The 17,337-nt window shown below is 43.7% G+C and overlaps 1 protein-coding gene across 1 annotated transcript in view; it reads left to right on the top strand.

The window, feature by feature from the left end:
* Positions 1-14,144, top strand: part of LOC309392733 (protein-arginine deiminase type-1-like) — a gene marked incomplete at its 5' end in the record, with an annotated part of 30,463 nt that extends 16,319 nt beyond the window's left edge. Inside the window, 5 exons of the mRNA XM_081954159.1 lie at positions 1,986-2,130; positions 5,631-5,724; positions 5,807-5,886; positions 9,035-9,160; positions 13,533-14,144. Coding sequence (XP_081810285.1) covers positions 1,986-2,130; positions 5,631-5,724; positions 5,807-5,886; positions 9,035-9,160; positions 13,533-13,766 — 679 coding nt within the window. The 3' untranslated portion in view covers positions 13,767-14,144. The remainder of the gene's footprint in view (positions 1-1,985; positions 2,131-5,630; positions 5,725-5,806; positions 5,887-9,034; positions 9,161-13,532) is intronic.
* Positions 14,145-17,337: the final 3,193 nt, after the last annotated feature.

The raw sequence follows: 17,337 nt of genomic DNA, 5'->3' as shown, positions 1-17,337 counted from the left end.
GTTAGCCCTCAATACTCAAGCTCATTGCAGTTGCCAAACCTTGGTTCAAGCACCAAAGACATCATTGATGACTTTTTGACTTGTGCAGAGTATGCAGGTCCTCAATGGAAGGCAGGTTGTCAGCCGTAGTTTTTCCTGCAGTTCTGATTGTCCTCTGAAGTCCGTGTCTGTCCTGTTGGGTTGCAGAGCCAAACCAGACAGTTATGGAGGTGCAGATGACAGACTCAATGATTCCTCTGTAGAAGAAGACCTGTGACCATTTATGGTCTAGCTTTTTGTTGTTTGGTTGCTAAGTTGTGTCTGACTCTCCACAACTCCGTGGACCACAGTGTGCCAGGCATCCCAATGTCCTCCAATGTCTCCTGGAATTTGCCCAAATTCACGTCCATTGCATCGACGACTCTCTATAACCATCTCATCCTCTTCTCCTTTTGCAGCCCATGGTTCCAAACATTACGGTCTTCTCCAATGAGTTCTCTCTTCTCAATTGGTGGCCAAGATTGGGACCTAAATCTTCTATTTACCCCACCAGTAATGTAGAGCGAGAGGCGAAGTAAACCTGGATTTTTTTCTGTAAGCTTTGCCTCAAAAGCTTTGCCTTACAAGAGGACCTTCTCAACATGTAGGACATTAGAAAACTTATATATATATTTATCATTGGCATTTGCCCCCAGCAAGATTAGCAAAAATGTTCCCCAAAAGTCCAGCGGAATGCTGGAAATGTAAACAGAGGCAAGGAACATATCACCACATGTGGTGGACATGCCCCGAAGCAAAGAAATATTGGACAAAGATAAGAAAACGGCTAGAGGAAATTACTAAACAACGAATAGATTTAAAACCAGAATTACTGTATTTCTATTAGGTATATTAAGAGGAAATTATAGTAAAAAAAACCCTCAATATATCATGTTACACGTAATAACAGTGGCCAGAATTGTCTACGTGCAATACTGGAAAAACGATAGCACTCCCTCCGATGGAATGGTGATAAAGGAATGTGCGGAGATGGATAGGCTAACAATGGAAATAAAAGAAAGAGGAGAAATGGAATACTATTTGATTTGGGACACATGGTATAACTGGTTAGAGAATAGAAGCTAAGAGAATAGAAGCTAAGAATAAGAATGTAAAAGTAAATTATGATGTGATTTAAAAAGGTTATATATATATATATATATATATATATATATATATATATATATATATATATATATATATATATATATATATATATATATATATATATATATATATATATATATATATATATATATATATATATATATATATATATATATATATATATATATATATATATATATATATATATATATATATATATATATATATATATATATATATATATATATATATATATATATATATATATATATATATATATATATATATATATATATATATATGCCTGCATGGTCTTCTGTAATGAGCCGAAGGACAGAAAGAGGGAGTAGTGAGCTTCCTCCCATATTTGGGCATACCAGGGGTTGTAACACAAATACATACCTATTTCCCTGGCTCAACTGATAAGGAGGAGAGCCTGTGGCTTAGTGGCTAAGACTCCTGCCTAATATATAATACAGCCCAGGTTCAAATCCCAGTAAGGGTATGGCTAGCTGATGAGAGCTAATTAGCTCGAAATAGATCTATACTAGTCTCCCTTTATTTATTTATCAGTACAAATACAACACACACACACACACACACACACACACACACACACACATATAGTTATGCAATTACAATAATGGTGCATTGTATACAGTAGATACGTACACAAAAGGAAAGGAAGAATAATGAAAATAACTTGTATGTACTTATGAGATATACTGATAAAGATTGAAATGGTGATAATAAAATGAAGAAAACTGTTTAATAAAAACTATTACAGGCCACATGTAGGAAATCAGATTTCTCCTGGGGGTTCTGCACTTCACGCTTCTCTCTCTCCGTCCAACGCTTAGATCCGGCAACAGGAAAATGACAAAAATTGTCCGCGATTTTCTTTACGCTCAGAAAGTTCAAGCTCCTGTGGAGCTTTATTCGGACTGGCTGACGGTGGGTCACGTGGATGAATTCTTGAGCTTCGTTCCGGCTCCAGGCAAGAAGGTACGGATCGATGGGGGAATTGAGCAGGGGGTTGGACTAGAAAGCCTTCAAGGTCCCTTGCAAGCCGATTATTCTATGTTCTATAATTCCCTTTCCCAATTAAGCTTACATTCGCCAGTCTTGGTGGCGCAGTGGTTAGAATGCAGTATTGTAGGTTAATTCTGCCGACTGCCAGAGGTTCGATCCTGACCTTTGTGGTCGCAGGCTACTTTGGCAGACTGCCGGTTGCCACAGTTTGGCAGTTCGATCCTGACCGGCTCAAGGTTGACTGAGCCTTCCATCCTTCCGAGGTGGATAAAATGAGGACACAGGTGGATGGGGACTCTGTCAACCACTTAGAGAGGGCTATGAAGCAACTGTGAAGCAGTATATAAGTCTAAGTGCTTATTGCTATCTTCTTCCTTCCTTCCTTCCTTCCTTCCTTCCTTCCTTCCTTCCTTCCTTCCTTCCTTCTTTCCTTTTTCCTTCTTGCCTTCTTGCCTTCTTGCCTTCCTTCCATCCCAATGGTTAGAATACAGTATTGCAGGCTAACTCTGCCCACTGCCAACAGTTCGATCCTGACAGGTTCAAGGTTGACTCAGCCTTCCATCCTTCCGAGGTAGGTCAAATGAGGACCCAGATTGTTGGGGGGCAAGAGGCTGACTCTGTAAAAACCACTTAGAGAGGGCTATGAAGCAACTGTGAAGCAGTATATAAGTCTAAGTGCTTATTGCTATCTTCTTTCCTTCTTTCCTTCTTTCCTTCTTTCCTTCCTTCCTTCTTTCCTTCTTTCCTTCCTTCTTTCCTTCTTCCTTCCTTCCTTCGTTCCTTCCTTCTTTCCCTCTTTTCCTCTTTCCTTTTTCCTTCTTTCCTTCTTTCCTTCCTTCCTTCTTTCCTTCCTTCTTCCTTCCTTCCTTCCTTCTTTCCTTCTTTCCTTCCTTCCTTCCTTCCTTCCTTCCTTCCTTCCTTCCTTCCTTCCTTCCTTCTTTCCTTCCTTCCCAATGGTTAGAATACAGTATTGCAGGCTAACTCTGACCAATGCCAACAGTTCGATCATGACTGGCTCAAGGTTGACTCAGCCTTCCATCCTTCCGAGGTGGGTCAAATGAGGACCCAGATTGTTGGGGGGCAAGAGGCTGACTCTGTAAACCGCTTAGAGAGGGCTATGAAGCAACTGTGAAGCAGTATATAAGTCTAAGTGCTTATTGCTATCTTCTTTCCTTCCTTCCTTCCTTCCTTCTTTCCTTCTTTCCTTCTTTCCTTCCTTCCTTCCTTCCTTCCTTCCTTCCTTCTTTCCTTCCTTCCTTCCTTCCTTCCTTCCTTCCTTCCTTCCTTCTTTCCTTCCTTCCTTCCTTCCTTCCCAATGGTTAGAATACAGTATTGCAGGCTAACTCTGACCAATGCCAACAGTTCGATCATGACTGGCTCAAGGTTGACTCAGCCTTCCATCCTTCCGAGGTGGGTCAAATGAGGACCCAGATTGTTGGGGGGCAAGAGGCTGACTCTGTAAACCGCTTAGAGAGGGCTATGAAGCAACTGTGAAGCAGTATATAAGTCTAAGTGCTATTGCTAATAGATTAGAAGAGTTTATTTGGCTGCAAAGGTATCACCTGTTGCTCTCTGGGCCATCTGCAAAACCCTGTGTGAACTTTTCCTTCATAATATCTTCCTTCTCGATAAAATAATAAAATAAAATAAAATCGGTCCATCATTAGTTTAGTGACTCAACGTTATACCGGCACTGAAAAAAACACAACTTAGGACCATTCTCATGTAACAGTTGCAGCCTCCCCATGGCTCCCATGATCAAAATTTGGATAACTGGCAACTGATTCATACTTATGACCGTTGCGGTCTCCCAGGGTCATGCGATCCCCTTTGGCGACCAGCAAAGTCAATGAGGAAAGCCGGATAACTCTGGCATGAAAAATTCACAAAATGGGAGAAAAACAGCTGACGAACTGTCTTACTTAGCAACAGGGCTCTCCGTTCTGGTCATAAGTTAAGGACTACCTGCATTGGCGTTCCAACGAACTAACCGGCATGTTAGTCCAACGGTTTGTGTGCTGACCTCGCAGGAAGCAAACCACGACAAACATCCTGCATTTAACACAATACAATGCAACGCAATAGCAGAGTGGGCAGGGACCTTGGAGGTCTTCTAGTCCAACCCCCTGCCTAGGCAGGAAACCCTATACCGTTTCAGACAAATGGCTATCCAGCATCTTCTTAAAGACGTCCAGTGTTGGGGCATTCACAACTTCTGGAGATAGATAGATAGAGTAGATAGATAGATACAGTAGATAGATAGATGATAGATAGATAGATAGATAGATAGATAGATAGATAGATAGATAGATAGATAGATAGATAGATAGATAGATACAGTAGATAGATAGATACAGCAGATAGATAGATAGATAGATAGATAGATAGATAGATAGATAGACAGACAGACAGACAGACAGACAGACAGACAGACAGACAGACAGAGATAGATATTTGTTTTCGTAGATTTTCACGGGTGTAGGTATGCTGGTTTTGTTGTATTCGGGTCTTTTCCCGTGTAAGGTTGAGATTGTCTTTGCAACGTTTCGGCAGGATCTCACCTGCCATCTTCAAGCGTGGGAGCCCACGCTTGAAGATGGCAGGTGAGATCCTGCCGAAACGTTGCAAAGACAATCTCAACCTTACACGGGAAAAGACCCGAATACAACAAAACCAGCATATAGATAGATATAGATACAGTAGATAGAAAGATAGATAGATACAGTAGATAGATAGATAGATAGATAGATAGATAGATAGATAGATAGATAGATAGATACAGTAGATAGATAGATACAGCAGATAGATAGATAGATAGATAGATAGATAGACAGACAGACAGACAGACAGACAGACAGACAGACAGACAGAGATATTTGTTTTCGTAGATTTTCACGGGTGTAGGTATGCTGGTTTTGTTGTATTCGGGTCTTTTCCCGTGTAAGGTTGAGATTGTCTTTGCAACGTTTCGGCAGGATCTCACCTGCCATCTTCAAGCGTGGGAGCCCACGCTTGAAGATGGCAGGTGAGATCCTGCCGAAACGTTGCAAAGACAATCTCAACCTTACACGGGAAAAGACCCGAATACAACAAAACCAGCATATAGATAGATATAGATACAGTAGATAGAAAGATAGATAGATACAGTAGATAGATAGATAGATGATAGATAGATAGATAGATAGATAGATAGATAGATAGATAGATAGATAGATAGATAGATTACACAATAGTAGAGTTCGAAGGGACCTTGGAGGTCTTCTAGTCCAACCCCCTGCCTAGGCAGGAAACCCTATACTGTTTCAGACAAATGGCTATCCAACATCTTCTTAAAGATGTCCAGTGTTGGGGCATTCACAACTTCTGGAGGCAACTTCTGTTCCACTGATTCATTGTTCTAACAACATCCGGTTATAGTGTGGGAATAAAATTTAACTCAGAGTTTTACCCTCCTGGGGGGACTCTCCCTGCAGGGTTTCCGGCTGCTTCTGGCCAGTCCCCTCGCTTGCTTGAAGCTGTTTGAAGAGAAGCAAAAAGAAGGTTATGGCAACGCTGCCCTGTTTGAAGGTGAGCCCTAACATTTATTCTACCAGGCTGATTTCCATGGGAGACCACTCATCCTGATGGATAAATCTTTATTTTTTCCCAGGTCTGAGGAGGGTGGGGAAAATTACCGTCAATGAGATCCTGAGGGACAGAAATTTGCGCCAAGACAGCAAATATGTTCAGGTAAAACAGTTGTTGTGGCCTCTCAGATTCGGACAGAGAGGAGGTTGGGGAGGAACATGGCCCAGTCCTGAAGTCTGGGGAAGGCTCTGTATCGGAGGCAGAGAGGAGGCCAGAGCTGTATGCCAGTTATCAGCTGCCTTCAGAGTCAGACATCAGTGAGGCAGAAGAACAGCTGGAGCCTGTTCCCAGTGTGCGCATGCGCAGAGTTGCCAGATGAAGGGAGCAGCTAAAGAACAGGGGTCGACTTGGGAGGAAGGCCACAGGTGGACGATGAATGGCCCCTCCCAGAGGAAATAAAAAAGGAGCGAAAGGGGAGTGGAGTTTGCAGGAGGCCATTAGTTCGCTTAATTGGTTCCTGACTCTCCGAGACTCCTTGCCAAGTTCTGCAGATATCGGCCTGGCAGCTCTCCAAGCCAGATAAGGTCTGTGACCGTAAATCCTCCCTTGAAAGACTTTGCTGGATGTGAATGAGTAGAATTCACAGGAAATTAATAAAAGGGTTTTTTGCCGGGACAAGGAGTTTGATTCCTGCTCTTGGGAAGCCTCGGGTCAGAACAACAGTAACAAAATGTGGTATTTTGTACACTAGGTAGGAAATTCACAGCTCATTTTAAAACAAACTGATTCCCAGTAAAAGGCAGAAGTTCTCCATTGCATAATTAGTTCCCCACCGTTAAGCAACCGTTTACCAAGGATTTAGAGGTGTAAAAATGAAGTCAGACTCTTAGGATGTTCCTTTGTGCAAGACTTTTCTAGGAAGTTGGTTTGCAACATCCAACTTCTAAGATTTTGTCTAGACCGCTTAGTAATTTCCTTCCTTGACTAACGTTAGATCCTCTTTTCTGGATCTAAGGATGACGTCTGTCAAATAATTGCTTTAGGGAGTTATCAGCTGCCTGTTTTCAAATCCCAGGTTCTTATTTCCTAACAATTAGAAAAAAAAAATGGTTTGGTTTAGAAAAATCTGCATTCGATGGAAAAGGAGTATATAATCCTTTGAAATAAGGGAAACAGCGGCTCAGTGGCTAAGACAATGAGCTTGTCGATCAGAAAGGTCGGCAGTTCGGCAGTTCGAATCCCTAGCACCACGTAACAGAGTGAGCTCCCGTGACTTGTCCCAGCTTCTGCCAACCTACAGTTCGAAAGCATTTAAAAGTGCAAGTAGAAAAATAGGGACCACCTTTGGTGGGAAGGGAACAGTGTTCTGTGAGCCTTTGGCGTTTAGTCATGCCGGCCACATGACCACGGAGACGTCTTCGGACAGCGCTGGCTCTTCGGCTTTGAAACGGAGACGAGCACCACCCCCTAGAGTCGGGAACGATTAGCACATATGTGCGAAGGGAACCTTTACCTTTATCCTTTGAAAATTACCACGTAGTTTATACTACATCCTTGCTGTCCCCAGCTGAGAAAAGAACTATTGTTTTGTTTTAGAAAGATTAAAACCTCTCCTTAAATCAACCACCGCACGTATTTCTTAAGCCTGCGTGTCCCTTTCTATAATATGTCCCACACTTCTTTTTGTATTCTTGTGGAACCATTTCTGCATGATGAGGGCAAACATTGGTTTTGTTGAGCCCCAATATGCTTTCAAAGGAGAAATTATTAACTAGGCCTACACCTCATTAAATATGTTTTAAGTTTCAAACCAACTAAAATTACAGGAAGCGAAACCCCACACCTCTAAAAGTGACACCGTTGGGCAGCCTAGTGTGACAGTGAAATCCTAGATTTTTTTTAAAAAGAGAGAGAGATTTAAAGTCTCTGTGGTGTAGTGGCGAAGATCCGGGTTCAAATCCACTCCCCCCGGGGTAATTCTAGGCTGCGATTCTCTCTCAATCCAACCTATCTCACAGGAATTGAGATTCCCACACTCCCGGGAGGAAGTCAAGATATCAAGCTAACATAATACAAGTCCTTGACTTACATGGGTTCACTTAGTGACCATTTGAAGTTACAACGTCACTGAAAAATGGGACTGAGGACCGTTTTCCACACTTATAACCCTTACAGCATCCCCAGGGTCAGGCGTTCAAAATTCAGGTGCTTGGCAACTGACTCCTCTTTATGACGGTCAGTGTCCCCGGGTTATGTGCCCCCCTTTTGCGACCTTCTGATGAACAAAGTCAATGGGGGAAGCCAGATTCACACAACAACTGGGTTACTAACTTAACAAGTGCAGCAAAAAGAGGTTGTATAATGGGACACAATTTGCTTAGCAGCCGTCTCCGTTAGCCACAGATATTTTGGGTTCAATTGTGGTCATAAGTTAAGGACTACCTGTTATAGATCATTACTTGGACACTAAACTCGGGACACTGATGAGAGAGACGTCAAGCCAGAGGTATAAAAGTGCCTTAAGGACAGATAATATGAATTAAACCTTTAACCCGGGAGTCTCCAAACTTGGCAACTTTTAAGATTTGCTTTTTTAAAAATTATTATTATTTTTATTTTTATTTAAAAAAGACAAAACAACACATTCAGAACAAGAGCAAGGAGAAAAAAAAAGAAACACAATTTCATCAAGCATGTCGTTTGGTTACAAGTTTTTGTGCAACGGTTTTTACAATTAAGAATAAAGTCACTGATTATCCATTAAACATAGTTAAATGTTTCATTGAGCATTGTGTGTTCAAGTTACCATTAATATTCTTTCATTTGTGTCAACCCTTATTTCCTTACATCCATAATTATCTACTAGGTAACAATATGTCTTTATAAAATTATATCACCAATCTCTAAGAAATAAAAATAAAGATTAAGTCAAAAAATTCCCATTAATTCATATTACACATTTCTACTTTCCATTAACCATAGAATTTCCAATCATCCAGAACTCCAAATATAATTTTCCATTATTAATTATCAATCCATGTGGTCATTAAGTATTTCAATCTATATTTATATCCATTATTCATTACATCATCATTATTCCATTTTTTATTATAAAATAGTCACCACCTACAATCATACCTAACAACAAACAAAGATTTGCGGACTTCAACTCCCAGAATTCCTCTGCTGGCTGGAGAATAATTCTGGGAGCGGAAGTCCACAAGTCTTAAAAGTTGCCAAGTTTGGAGACCCCTGCTTTAACCTGATGGAAACCCGTCACTCACCTTTGTCCTTCTCTTCCTCTTCCCAGAGTTGCATTGACTGGAACCGGAGTATTTTAAAACGGGAACTCGGACTGACCGAACGAGACATCATTGATATCCCCCAGCTCTTCACGCTCGAAGGCTCCACCGCCACAGCCTTGTTCCCAGACATGGTGAGAGACCCTCCATCCCACTGATTTTTCCAAAGCAAGCGTCCCTTCTGAGCATCCTACCGGGCTGAGTCAGCACCCCAGGTCTCAATTCCAAAATTCCTTGGAGAGAGCAATGGAGATTTATAATCTACCACATCTATGGAGATCCAGGTCCTAATTTTCCCAAAGGTGCTTTATTCAAGAGGCAACTGGCCTTTCTTTGAAGCTTCTTGGATGAGAAGCGGAAGGTCTTCAAAGAAAAGAGATCTTAGACAACCATTTAAATAGGAGCCAGCCGTGTGCAGCAGCTGCCAAAAAAGCCAACACAGTTCTAGGCTGCATCAACAGAGGGATAGAATCAAGATCATGTGAAGTGTTAATACCACTTTATAAGGCCTTGGTAAGGCCACACTTGGAATACGGCATTCAGTTCTGGTCACCACGATGTAGAAAAGATGTGGAGACTCTGGAAAGAGTGCAGAGAAGAGCAACAAAGAGGATTAGGGGACTGGAGACTAAAACATATGAAGAACGGTTGCAGGAACTGGGTATGTCTAGTTTAATGAGAAGAAGGACTAGGGGAGACATGATAGCAGTCTTCCAATATCTCAGGGGTTGCCACAAAGAAGAGGGAGTCAAGCTATTCTCCAAAGCACTTGAAGACATTTACAAGAAGCAATGGGTGGAAACTAATCAAGGAGAGAAGCAACCTAGAACACTAAGGAGGAATTTCCTGAAAGTTAGAACAATTAATCAATGGAACAACTTGCCTTTTGTAAATGCTCCAACACTGAAGTATTTTAAGAAGAGAATGGATATCCATTTGTCTGCAGTGGTGTAGGGTTTCCTGCCTAAGCAGGGGGTTGGACTAGAAGACCTCCAAGGTCCCTTCCAACTCTGCTATGCTATGCTATTCTATGCTATTCTATGCTATTCTATGCTATTCTATGCTATTCTATGCTATTCTATGCTATTCTATGCTATTCTATGCTATTCTATGCTATTCTATTCTATTCTATTCTATTCTATTCTATTCTAAAAACGATAAAGACCAAATGCCCCTTGAGGAAGCACCTTTGGGACAATCTACCAAGCAAAAGAGAGATGATACTTTCCCATCTGCAAAAGAGAGATACTTTTCCATCTGCAAAAGAGAGATACTTTTCCATCTGCAAAAGAGAGATACTTTTCCATCTGCAAAAGAGAGATACTTTTCCATCTGCAAAAGAGAGATACTTTTCCATCTGCAAAAGAGAGATACTTTTCCATCTGCAAAAGAGTGATACTTTTCCATCTGCAAAAGAGAGAAATTTCCTAATTTTCTTACCCTATTTTTTAAAGATTGCATTCAACGTCGTTTTATTGAAAAGGGAGTGGCCAAAAGGGAGATTTATTTATTTTTTTAAAATTACATGGGGTGGGGAAGGTTAGCCATGAAGACCATAGCTAACCAGCACTGTTAACTCCAAACAGATTAGCTTCTAATCTGAAGGACGTGAAGAATGGCTAACTCTTGTGGATTCAAAAAAAGGGAAGCTTAGATTTTAAACAGTTTAAAGAAAAAAGACATGGGGATGGGAATCATTTTATACAATTCTGGGCAAAACGGGGTCCTTCCCAAATTGAATGAAGGGGTGTTTTGGCCGTTGATGTAACAATCAATTAATTATAAGCCAGCCGTGTACTGCTGCTGACAAAAAAAGCCAATAAAATCCTAGGCTGCATTAACAGAGAGATAGTATCAAGATCATGTGAGGTGTTTATATCAAATCTCCATTCCCTCCCCACTCCAGGGGAAGGATTATGTAAACTCCCCATTCCCTCCCCACTCCAGGGGAAAGGATACTGCAAAATCCCCATTCCCTTCCCACTTCAGGGGAAGGAAACTACAAAATCCCCATTCCCTCCCCACTCCAGGGGAAGGATACTGCAGAATCCCCATTCCCTCCCCACTCCAGGGGAAAGGATACTGCAAAATCCCCATTCCCTTCCCACTTCAGGGGAAGGATACTGCAAAATCCCCATTCCCTCTCCACTCCAGGGGAAAGATACTGCAAAATCCCCATTCCCTCCCCACTCCAGGGGAAAGATACTGCAAAATCCCCATTCCCTCCCCACTCCAGGGGAAAGATACTGCAAAATCCCCATTCCCTCCCCACTTCAGGGGAAGGAAACTACAAAATCCCCATTCCCTCCCCACTCCAGGGGAAGGATACTGCAGAATCCCCATTCCCTCCCCACTCCAGGGGAAAGGATACTGCAAAATCCCCATTCCCTTCCCACTTCAGGGGAAGGATACTGCAAAATCCCCATTCCCTCTCCACTCCAGGGGAAGGATACTGCAAAATCCCCATTCCCTCCCCACTCCAGGGGAAGGATACTGCAAAATCCCCATTCCCTCCCCACTCCAGGGGAAAGATACTGCAAAATCCCCATTCCCTTCCCACTTCAGGGGAAGGAAACTACAAAATCCCCATTCCCTCCCCACTCCAGGGGAAAGGATACTGCAAAATCCCCATTCCCTTCCCACTTCAGGGGAAGGATACTGCAAAATCCCCATTCCCTCTCCACTCCAGGGGAAAGGATACTGCAAAATCCCCATTCCCTTCCCACTTCAGGGGAAGGATACTGCAAAATCCCCATTCCCTCTCCACTCCAGGGGAAAGATACTGCAAAATCCCCATTCCCTCCCCACTCCAGGGGAAAGGATACTGCAAAATCCCCATTCCCTTCCCACTTCAGGGGAAGGATACTGCAAAATCCCCATTCCCTCTCCACTCCAGGGGAAAGATACTGCAAAATCCCCATTCCCTCCCCACTCCAGGGGAAAGATACTGCAAAATCCCCATTCCCTCCCCACTTCAGGGGAAGGAAACTACAAAATCCCCATTCCCTCCCCACTCCAGGGGAAGGATACTGCAGAATCCCCATTCCCTCCCCACTCCAGGGGAAAGGATACTGCAAAATCCCCATTCCCTTCCCACTTCAGGGGAAGGATACTGCAAAATCCCCATTCCCTCTCCACTCCAGGGGAAGGATACTGCAAAATCCCCATTCCCTCCCCACTCCAGGGGAAGGATACTGCAAAATCCCCATTCCCTCCCCACTCCAGGGGAAAGATACTGCAAAATCCCCATTCCCTCCCCACTTCAGGGGAAGGAAACTACAAAATCCCCATTCCCTCCCCACTCCAGGGGAAGGATACTGCAGAATCCCCATTCCCTCCCCACTCCAGGGGAAAGGATACTGCAAAATCCCCATTCCCTTCCCACTTCAGGGGAAGGATACTGCAAAATCCCCATTCCCTCTCCACTCCAGGGGAAGGATACTGTAAAGTCCCCATTCCCTCCCCACTCCAGGGGAAGGATACTGCAAAATCCCCATTCCCTCCCCACTCCAGGGGAAAGGATACTGCAAAATCCCCATTCCCTTCCCACTTCAGGGGAAGGATACTACAAAATCCCCATTCCCTCCCCACTCCAGGGGAAGGATACTGCAGAATCCCCATTCCCTCCCCACTCCAGGGGAAAGGATACTGCAAAATCCCCATTTCCTTCCCACTTCAGGGGAAGGATACTGCAAAATCCCCATTCCCTCTCCACTCCAGGGGAAGGATACTGTAAAGTCCCCATTCCCTCCCCACTCCAGGGGAAGGATACTGTAAAATCCCCATTCCCATCTTTAATTTGACTCCTATTTATGACGGTTGCAGAAGGGGTCATGTGATCCCTTTTGCGACCTTCTGATGAGAAAAGTCCATGGGGAGGGGGGAGTCAGATTGCAATCCTAGGCTGCATTAACAGAGGGATAGAATCAAGATCCCGTGAAGTGTTAATATGCTTTATAATACCTTGGTAAGGCCATGCTTGGAATATTGCATCCAGTTTTGGTCGCCACCGTATAAAAAAGATGTTGAGATTCTGGAGAGAGTGCAGGGAAGAGGAACAAAGATAATGAAGGGACTGGAGAATAAAACATAGAAAGATACGGTTGCAGGAATTGGGTATGTCTGGTTTAGTGAAAAGAAGGACAACCAGTGTTTCAATATTTGAGGGGCTGCCACAAAGAGGAGGAGGTCAACATATTCTCCAAAACATCTGAGGGCAGGACAAGAAGCAACGGGTGGAAACTAATCAAGGAGAGAAGCAACTTAGAACTAAGGAGTGAGAATAATTAATGAGTGGAAGAGTTTGCCTTCAGAAGTTGTGAATGCTCCACCACTGGAGGTTTTGAAGAAGAGATTGTCTGAAATGGTGTGAAATGGTGTAGGGTTTCCTGCCTGAGCAGGGGGTTGGATTAGAAGACCTCCAAGGTCCCTTCCAACTCTGTTATTCCTCTTGGGAGAAAGAGATGAATGAGAAGTCAACTCAATTCTTTGTCCTTTTCTCTGCAGGTAAATATGCTCGTCTTAGGGAAACACCTGGGCATTCCCAAGCCATATGGACCCATCATCCACGGCCAGTGTTGCTTGGAAGTGAAAGTCCGCTCCCTCCTGGAACCACTGGGCCTCTCCTGCACGTTCATTGATGACTTTTTCTCCTACCACGTTTTGTCGGGAGAAATCCATTGTGGCACCAACGTCCGGCGGGAACCTTTCTCCTTTCATTGGTGGAATATTCTTCTATGAAAAAAAATCTGCCCATCAATTATCTCAGACTTCATTTTCTCAACCCCCTTTGTCTCTGAGGTTGGAGAAATGCAGCAGCATGGAAAATGGTAGGAAGGAGAAGGAGAACCTTCCAGAGAGATAATTACTCAACACCTTCTCAAAATCTGTTTCAATTTTGGGTCTCTGAAAACACAAAAGAGTGTTCTGACCTAGGCTTCCTGATACAGTAAAAAGTACACACTTAGTCCCCAAAACTCCCGTAATGAGTCACAAATAGTTTGTAAATAGTCCGACAGTAGTCTGCCAAAGTCTTTCGGGATAAGGCTGATAAGCACCCACCTTTATCTTCCTTGAAACGCTGCCAAAGACCTAACTGGCAATTAGCTTGAAGGCCACACGAAGCGTAGAGTCCAAACAGAGCTTCAGAATTTAAACCGACCAGCATGAACAAAGTTGCTTCCTGCAAAGGCTCCTGTGCCTTTGCTCCTCCTTTATGTCTTATGGGAGGTCTTACCCCTGAGTCGTTCTTTTTGTCTTAACTGTTCTTGTCTTCAGGCAGCTCTGCGCATGCGCACACTGGGAACAGGCTCCCCCTGTTCCTCTGCCTCGCTCATGTCCAACTCTGGAGGCTCCGGAGGCAGCACATAACTCCCAGTTGGCCCTGGCCCCCTCTCTGCCTCTGACGCAGAGCCCTCGTCCGAGCCTTTCCCAGACTCCAGGACTGGCCCATGTTCCTCCCCAACCTATTCACTGTCCGACTCTGCTGCCAGCTTTGCAGGCTACTGGTGGACCACAAAGAGGCACTAACAACTAACCGTGAAGGAATGCAAGACAGCACATAAAATTGTCCGCCTTTCTGGAAACACTCTGTTTCTGGAGAAACCAGCGCGAGAAAAAGAAATTACCTAGAAAACCCAAATAAATGTATGTTTTCAGGGACAATTACTCCAAAGCGATCACCAAGAATTTCCAGATAAAACAAGGAGGAGCTGCTGTCTCTCCTCTTTGTAAGGGGCAAGAAATATTTACTCCTTGTATGAAGGTTGACCTAAATTGATTTCCCAAAGCTTTTTTTTTTTCAAGGAGGAAAGAGTCACTTGTAAATCTTGCAAGCGTTTATTGTTTCACATCTCTCACTCCGAGGTTCTAAACAGATGCAAATCCAGCCCTGATTACTTAGCAGAATTATGGGATGCTTCCCGTCCACTGCTAGGCATAGATAGATGTAGAGGCTAAGAGTAGAGCGATGAAGAACCAGCTGCAAAAATCAGGTGCGAATCTGGCGATAAAAGGGAGATCGTTGGGATCGTTATCTCAGCCAGGAGTGCAAAATTGTCGAAAATAAAAACCTGCATTATGAATTTGTCTGGCTCAGTTGTGCAAGCCGATCTCTTCTCCACCTGATGCGTCTCAGGGACTTTCATCGGCACCAGACAAGAGGAAGTGTTGATTAACCGTGTTTTTCCTTCTAAGTGAGGGCCATGGGTGCTTGACCTTACAACTTGGTTACACGACGTGTGATCCTTCGTTGGAAGAAATGTCCTTCTGGGTTCAGTTCCAAGTGGAGGAAAAAAGACACTGGAAACATGGAGGCGGCTTGGAAAGATGGCTTTAATGGTGGACAGGATCACAGGGCTTGAGCTCCTGAACAGGAAAAGGGGGGATCAGATGCTCCAAAGATGTTGGGTGAAGAAGAAAAAAAGAGAGACCGAGATGCTGAAAGTCCCTGGTTTTTTGTCCTCTCTGGCCTTTGATCTTGATCTTGTATTCTGATGGGTTGTCAGACTCCCATGGGGCTATGCAGGGCCAACTCTGTAGGCTGTGCTTTGAGTCCAAGTTTGGTTGAGTACTGCTTCTTCCCAGGTGTCCTGTGGAGAGATCCGTACAGGGTTAATCCTACCTTTGTCATGTAGAGTAGTCTGGCTCAGGCCTTAATGGTTCATTGTCAAAGGTGGGAGTGAGGAGTGTCTTCCTCCCTTCTAGGGGGAAATATGCTGCCCGGTTGTGCAAGCCAATCCCATCACCCTGGAGCTGAAGGGGGAGATATTTGTTATGTAGACTAGACAGGCTCAGGCCTTTTAATGGCCTATTGACAAAGGTGGGGGCTATTAAGCGTGAGTTGGTTTCCCGCTTAAAAACATGTTTCTCCATTTCTTACCCAGGGAAATATATTCTGCCTTTTCAATATTTCCCAGGATATTTCATTTTTCTAGGAGAGGGGTGGGTTTTAACTTCCTACAACTCTCCCCAGGGACAGACTCCAGAAAAAGCATGCGAAAAGCAAGCAGAGTGAAGATTTTAAACAAGGCTATGGAGTTTTTAAAAGTTGGGGGGGCGGGGGTTAATCCTTCTTTAGAGATTCAATTCTACCTTTGTTATGTAGAGTAGACTGGCTCCGGCCTTAATGGCTCATTGACAAAGATGTGGGCGATGAGTTTCTTCCTCCCTTTTGGGGGGAAATGTGCTGCCCTTTTAATAGTTCCCCAAAATGTTTCATCTTCTAGTAGAGGGCTGGGTATTAACTTCCTACACCTTCATAAGTCAATAAATCAGATACGCCATTATGAGGGTAAAATAAGTAAGCAACATAGAGTTTAACCATACAGATAGTCCTTGACTTATCACCTTGCGTTTAGCAACCAGTCACAGTTAGAAAAGCACTGAAATAAATCACTTGTGATAGGTCCTCGCAGTTACGACCATTGCAATGTGATTAAACTTCAGGGGCTTGGCAACTGGCATGTATTTACAATAGTTGCAGAAGTCAGTGTCAGGGTTCCAAATAGCATCCCAAATAAAATAAAATAAAATAAAGAATCCAAGGATTTTGAGGATTTCCTCAAAATCCCAATTTATTAAAAAGAGCCGTGTTGGCACATCTGGGAGAACCCGAATCTGAAAGCTTCCAGTTTTCCCCACCCCAAAAGAAAGTCCAAAATCCTGCTCCTGCCCCCACAAGTTCATCGCATGGTCCAATCTTCCACTGTCACGAAGACAGATTCCTCCCATCCAGATCTGGCCAGGTACAGAGACAAAGATGACCTTGGCTTTCTGAGAAGAATGCTATTATGGCTACATATCACCCAACTCCATATAACTCCCCGCCTCCCATTTTCCCCACAGTAGAAAGAGTGGCAGGCCTGAAATCCAAAAAGAAAAGATGGCTTGCAGGTCTGACAGTCAAGGTTATTGCCGTTTGCAACCTTCCCAGACAGCTTCCCAACAAGCAGTCGATGGGGCCACCCAGATTCGCTTAATGACTGCACGGTTCACTTTGTGACTGCAGTAACAACCATGGCAAAAAAAAAAACCGGTTGTAAAATTGGGCGCAACTTAACAGCAGCCTTGCTTAGAGACGGAAATTCTAGTCCCCGTTGAGGTTGTAAGTTAGGGACTACCTGTACGTCAAATCTAATCACAGATCACGGGAAGAGTCCCAAAGGTACATCTATGGCAGGGGTGGGATTCATTTTTTTTACTAGCGGTTCTGTGGGTGTGGCTTGGTGGCCGTGGCATGGCTTGGTGGCCGTGGCATGGCTTGGTGGGCGTGGCATGGCTTGGTGGGCGTGGCATGGCTTGGTGGGCATGG

The sequence above is a fragment of the Natrix helvetica genome (assembly GCF_964273705.1).
Source record: "Natrix helvetica genome assembly, chromosome: 5".
NCBI classification, from domain to species: Eukaryota; Metazoa; Chordata; class Lepidosauria; order Squamata; family Natricidae; genus Natrix; species Natrix helvetica.
Note: the sequence above shows the minus strand (reverse complement) of the source record. Positions and strands in the feature narration are given on the sequence as shown.